Raw genomic sequence first — 6,221 nt, 5'->3', positions numbered from 1 at the left:
CTCTATCTGATTCTGCAGAAAATTCCCTAAAAATATACCAACCTTTCTATGTTCTGATGATTAAAATTGAAAAACTCCCTTATTATAGAAACTTTTTCCCTATTTTTAAGTTGAATGCAATTCTAATTATCTCCCTGATTGCAAGTTGCAAATATTGGCAGCTTTAATTAAAGTTTAAGACTTAAGTCTCTCTGACATTTTTCACGCACAGTAAAACTTCCAACCCCAAAACAGTCACTCAGTCCTGACTGACTCACTGCTTCTGTTATTATTTAGTATAATTAATAGCTTTAGTAAAATTATTCATAAACTGTACTAGCCCACCTTGTTGAGCTGTTAATGGCTCTGCTTTTAACATCGGTCTCATCACTGTCACAGTGATGAGACCGATGTTAAAAGCGGAGCCATTAACAGCTCAACAAGGTGGGCTAAAACTGTACATGACATAGTCTACAGACAAAGGCCTGGGTACATGGCTAGAATGTACTGGTTATTATCATGGCGATGGAAATGAGATTGAGAATGAGATTGTCAGATGATGATCGTGCATCAAATTAAAAACCATTTAACAAGAAACAAAGTGACACATCTTTGTGATGAGATCTAATAATTATAATTGTAATAATTAAGGTTTATGAAAAAGGTTGTATTTTTTAAAATCATTTTAAACGACGTGATCACGTAGATCAAGCTGCCCCATTTAAATTACACATAGTATTCTTGCTTGTTCATTGTTGATGTTGTGCTTTTCGCCATGTTCGCCGCTTTAAGTTAAACAAAAATCCGTATCCAACCACCCTATCGACTCGAGTATCAACAAATTTACGGAATGTTTACCTCTTCAAAAGGTGCTTGTACAATTCCAGAGTCCCATCTGGACACACCAGCTGATCCACCACTCTTTGCTCTCTTCTTTGACATTTTATAATTAGAAGATAACCGACACGATTGCAAATAATCAGTTATTTTCCAATCGCTGTATTCACACAAACTGCACGTAAGCAGCCATCTTGTTGTACTAGTGTTGCTAGGAAATAATGCACAGAGAACAACAGAGGGCGCTATTTAATGTGACCGTTATTTTTCATCAACAGCCCGTTGTCTCACACACGCGCCGCGTAGTCTCAAAGTTTTCGGTTCGTTGAAGTTTTTTTTGCAAGATATTGCCTCAATCTTTACTTGTTGTATTATCATACGCTATTACGTTGAAAATGTTAAATTCGAGTTCTTCGTTTATTCAATTTCTGTTTGGAAGAAATAATTATGAACTTTTTGGGGGGATTCACTTGTTCGTTCCCCGAAACTGCAAAACTCTTCAGATAGTTAGGCCGAGGCCTAATAATAATGATAACGCCGTTTTTTATTTAAATTAATTTATGGATGAACTAATTATTATTTTTTTAACAGCACGATGGACACAGTAAAGGCACTTGGAATTTGTTGTTACATGCAACAACTTTCCAACACAACAAAATTAGACCGAAACGTTTTCAAATACATTATTTTATTTTACAGCATAGGTCCTACGATACGGAAAGTAACCTTTTATTAGTAACTAATTTTTTCACAGAATCTAAATGAAAACATTTTTGGACACTCATGCCTTTATTATTATTCCCACAGTAAATTGTATGTCTTATACCAAAACGCAAACACACAAACTAGCTCGTGTTACATCATTTTGAAACATTCCTTTGGTCGAATTAGGGTTTTTTTTTTTTGGGGGGGGGGCATCTTTCTTGAGCCATGGGCCTATAGCCCTGCGTAATATTCTTGAGTCGCTTGACTTTATCAAGGAAAGGTCATCAATAGCCTCAAACTTAAGAGAACGATTGGCCATACATGTTCACAGTGAGTAAGCTAATTGATCAATCAGATGATTGTCTCGTTCTTTGCAACTTGTCTTGCTCTGCCCCTAAGACCAAAGAGCTGTTTAACTCCCCGGTATCATCCCACCATAGTCCAAGCTCCCCAGAGTCAAAATCACTACATGCTGACACAAAAGTTATATCGTTCATATTGGAAGAGCTAGGTCTGTCTTTCTGTATTTTATCCCGTCCACCACGCAGAAATTCCCTCTCGAGCTCTGCAAAATCACTCTTCAAATTGGCGACAGCATCAGAGGCAGGTTTCCTCCTTGCCTCACCTATTGCCCCTCCTGGGCATTCATCCCTCTCTTCCTTCGTCATTTTTCTGTCGTCGTTCTGGAGCTGTTTCTTTAGCTTATTATACTCCCTCTGAAAGTCGTCTTCGAAGGTACCGCGATCGTCACCAACGTTAGGATTCTTTCCACCAAGCCGCACTTCTAAGTCTGCGTACTCACTGTCCATCTTCTCAAAGCGGTTCTCAATATCCGAGTTGACGGTGTTAAGCTGTTTGATCACCCCGTGTAGTGCAGCCTTGGCATTGATAAGTTTCTTCATCTTGTTTTCCATGGAGACATTGTCTCGGTTCCATTGCCTCATCTTTGCTCGGATGCCGGTGTTGACATCAGTCAGAGATGACACCGTTTCCTGCATCTCTGAGTTCTCGTACTGAAGTTTTCGATTCATCTCCTTCATGCAGCTGTTCTCTTCCTCAAGCATTCTATTGCCTAGATACAACTCTTCAGATCGCACTCTCAACTCTTCAGCCTCGCCGTTCAGTCTGTTGGATTTCTCTCTCAATTTAGCGCTCTCTGCGTCCAGTGACTTCGAAGCCGTCTCTGACTTGATGAGACTCCTGCGGAGATGGTTCAAATCGTCTGTCAACTCGGCCTGGTTTTTCTTAGCATCCCTAAGCTCTTGTGTAATCCGTTCATTTTCATTCTCTGCCCGGAGTCGTCCCTTAGCATTGCCATCATTCTCCACTCGGAGCTTGTCCAATTCTGCGGCAAGTGCGCCCTCCTCTCGTCTTAATCTACTGAGGTGTCCCTCAACGGTTGATTTCTCCTTCAGAAGTTTCGATGATTTACTACATTCATCTAGATGTGCTTGATTCAGTAGGTCGAGTTTGTCTCTGCACTGCCGTTTCTCTATCTCTGCCTCCTTATTGATCTTCTCAAATTCCTTCAATTCCCTCTCAACTGTCCTCAAGCGGCTACCAGTTTCTGCACAAACTGAGTTGACTCTGCTGAGTTCAAGTTCCAGTGTTGTTTTCTCAGAAGAGAGACCTGTGCACCTTGTATTAAGATGACAGTTTGTACAATCTAGTTGCTCTATTTCTCCGTTCCTATCTTCCAAAATGCTGTCTGCTGCTCGAAGTTTTCCCCGTAGGTCATCCCTCTCCCTCTCCATTTTATGAAGACGCATGCGCATTGACCTGTTCTCTTCCCCATATTTTTCCACTTCATCTTCCATGTTTTCGTAGACCTTTCGCAGACGCTTCATCTCCGAGCGGAGGTTTTGATGTCTATCGAGAGTCTTAAGCTCACCCAGTTCACCATTTCCATCTCTCCTGGCAGTGACATGTTCACTGCATTCTTCTACATTATCAATATCTTCATTTGATGATTCGACACTGGAAGGATTAGTTGCTTTTATTGGCGAGGTGAGCTTTGCCGATCCAGACAGCCTCTTTGCAAACCGACTCAGCAAATTGGTTCCACTGCCCTCGGATGAACTTCCCTCCGTCACTGTTTTACCACTCGCTAGACGAGAGACTTGCTTCTTCAGAGCCGCATTCTCGGCAGATGTTGACGCAAGTTGGTTCTGGGCGTCTACTCGGGCACTCTCCACCTCGTAGAACTGCTTTTCAACTTGCTTATGAAGGTGCTCCAGCTGATTAAGGTCAAGCTCAAGGGTATGGACTTCCCGTCTTAACTTTTGGTTTTCAACCCATAATTCATGGGGTTTATTAACGATTTTACTGTCCTGAATCCGTCGAGAGTTAGGACTGGATTCCGATGGGTCATCTTTCTCTGATCCAAGCGGTCCCTGGTTCACTTCCATCAGGCCATCTCCAGATGTCCACATGTTTTGTATAGACTCTGCAGATTCGTACTGTGCTTGCAGACTGGCGCTCAACTCAACGACTGACTGAAATTGATCAGAGAGTCGATCGAGGGTAGTCTGCAACCGGTCAGTTTTATGACTACTCTCTTGGTCAGTGTTTTCATTGGCTAATGTTGTCTCGTAACCAATGACGTCCAGGATAATTTTGCATAGACGGGCGATGATTCGACCAAATGCAGCTTCAAGTTCAGTCAGTTCAGATTCAAACGTAATCCTAAAAGAAACAGACATCGTTTCACATCAATTAAAATGTTAGGTTAAAGGCAGTGGACACTATTAAGTTGGTGTATCTCAAACATAATATGCATAAAATAACAAACCTGCGAAAATTTGAGCTCAATTGGTCATCGAAGTTGCGAGATAATAATGAAAGAAGAAAAAACCTTGTCACACGAAGTTGTGTGCGTTTAGATGGCTGATTTCGAGACCTCAAGTTCTAAATCTGAGGTCTCGAAATCAAATTCGTGGAAAATTACTTCTTTCTCGAAAACTATGGCACTTCAATTCTATTATTAACAATACCACACTGTGGTGATTATTTCATGTAATTGAAGAAGCAGCTGTTTAATGTAATGCTTACCCACAATGTTGTTCAAGCAGTTCTGGTTGTGTATGTTTAACAACTGACTTGCCTCCAACCGGGGACCTTGCGCTGTTGTCGTAACATCCATTCTGTGAGAGTTATAATTACATTTCAAATTTCAAATAAAGGCAATCACTACCAAGCCACAACTTTTATGTAAATAATCTGCTATTCCTTGATGTTTTCAACTTGTTGACACTTTGATTAATGTTATGGTCTTTCTGGTCGGTTAATTCAGAAGTTCCTTTCTTTGAAATACAAGGGTTGCGATGAAAGAAGCTTACCTTATTCTTCATTGGACTTTTATTGGTATTTCTTGCACCGATGCCTCGCCGTAGATGTTTCTTGGCCTTGATGGCACAGTCATAGTATCCCTGGAAAGTTGCATTCTTCTTTCCAAGACGATCCCAAACCTGGCCATCATCTTGAATGTAGATCTGAAACATCCAGGTTTTAGGATGAAACAAAAACATGCTTTTCAAGCGCAGTAGTTGTTTATTTTTTTATTATGTTACAACTTTACGAATAGGGTGATTGTCTGTCGAACATCAATATTCCTACAAAATAAAAACATATTCTTCTAAATTGAAAGCAAAATATTTATCACTGGCGGTAATATTGTGACTCCAGCTCTAACAATCAGACCGACAGTTCATGTTCTTATATAATCTCAGAAAAAAAGTACTTATCTTTTTAAAGAAGTATTTTACTGAATGTGCATTTATATTGTTCCTTTACTAATTTATTTTTGTTAATGTCTTAATGTTTTAGAATTTTACTCTTTGGATAGTCATAAGGTTTTGTATTTTCATTTGTATGGATTGCTGTATTTCCTCACTTTTTCTTGTTGTAAATTTTTAACATTTGTAATTATTTTGTTATGCGCTTGTGTACATTTTGTGGAATGGGCGCAATATAAATGAATAAATTTAAATATTATTGTATTATTACCAACTTTCAAGACTTTCTCACCTGCCGTCCGTTGACAAATATCCTCTGCTCATATTCTACGAGTACCACACAACGACCATCCGTGGCCAGACAAAGTGTAAGATCAAACGTTCCGAAATCTTTACTGTAAGGTAGCGATGGTGAAGGAGTTTGCCCCTCTCTCGGTCCCTTCCTAGATGCTACATCTACATCTTGATACAATCTAGCCTCCTTCACGTGTTGTAACAGCTCCTTGTCTAAATTCGTCTCATATTTTTGGCTGTGTTTACTTTGTTTGTTCACCGGGCGTAACTCACAGAAACGCCGGATACGTTTTGGAGGAGTGGCTAACAGTGAGTGAAATGGCATCTTTGTAGTTTCCGTATTATTGATGGGAAGTTTAGACAACAATATTTCAAAATTTGTCAAAAGCGTCTTGGTTAAATGAAAGTGTAGCTTTACAATTTCACGCGGAGCTTTGTGCCCTCATTCGAGAGAGATGCAAAATGACAGACGCGCGCGTTGCAAAAAGCAAATCTGCGCCATGCGGCCTAATCACACAAACGTGCATCACTACAGTGCGGTTTTGCATAGAGTCTTTATAAATCTATGATTTCGTTAAAAGTTTCTGTTTAATATTGAATACGCCTTATTATTAGTCTAAAAAACTTGCACATGTTGATGTTCAAGCGATGGGCTGGAATTTTGCACCATCG

At 40.0% G+C, this 6,221-nt stretch overlaps 1 protein-coding gene across 1 annotated transcript; it reads right to left on the bottom strand.

Annotated features, from left to right (window-relative positions):
* Positions 1–1,868: 1,868 nt before the first annotated feature.
* On the bottom strand, positions 1,869–5,874 carry LOC117296734 (girdin-like). The gene is made up of 4 exons (XM_033779778.1): positions 5,548–5,874; positions 4,860–5,012; positions 4,573–4,664; positions 1,869–4,206 (listed from the first exon to the last, which is right to left on the bottom strand). Exons 1-4 carry the CDS (start codon positions 5,872–5,874, stop codon positions 1,869–1,871), a joined length of 2,910 nt encoding a protein of 969 aa, XP_033635669.1.
* Positions 5,875–6,221: the final 347 nt, after the last annotated feature.

Source organism: Asterias rubens, chromosome 11 (genome assembly GCF_902459465.1).
Source record: "Asterias rubens chromosome 11, eAstRub1.3, whole genome shotgun sequence".
Lineage (NCBI taxonomy): Eukaryota > Metazoa > Echinodermata > Asteroidea > Forcipulatida > Asteriidae > Asterias > Asterias rubens.
Note: the sequence above shows the minus strand (reverse complement) of the source record. Positions and strands in the feature narration are given on the sequence as shown.

What these genes read in the sequence shown, in the direction of transcription:
- LOC117296734 (XM_033779778.1), bottom strand. Translation starts at nt 5,874, where the DNA reads ATGCCATTTCACTCACTGTTAGCCACTCCTCCAAAACGTATCCGGCGT. An exon ending in TATTTGTCAACGGACGGCAG is followed by an intron (nt 5,013 to 5,547) that starts GTGAGAAAGTCT and finishes TGGATGTTTCAG; the next exon opens with ATCTACATTCAAGATGATGG. An exon ending in CTGCTTGAACAACATTGTGG is followed by an intron (nt 4,207 to 4,572) that starts GTAAGCATTACA and finishes TGTTTCTTTTAG; the next exon opens with GATTACGTTTGAATCTGAAC.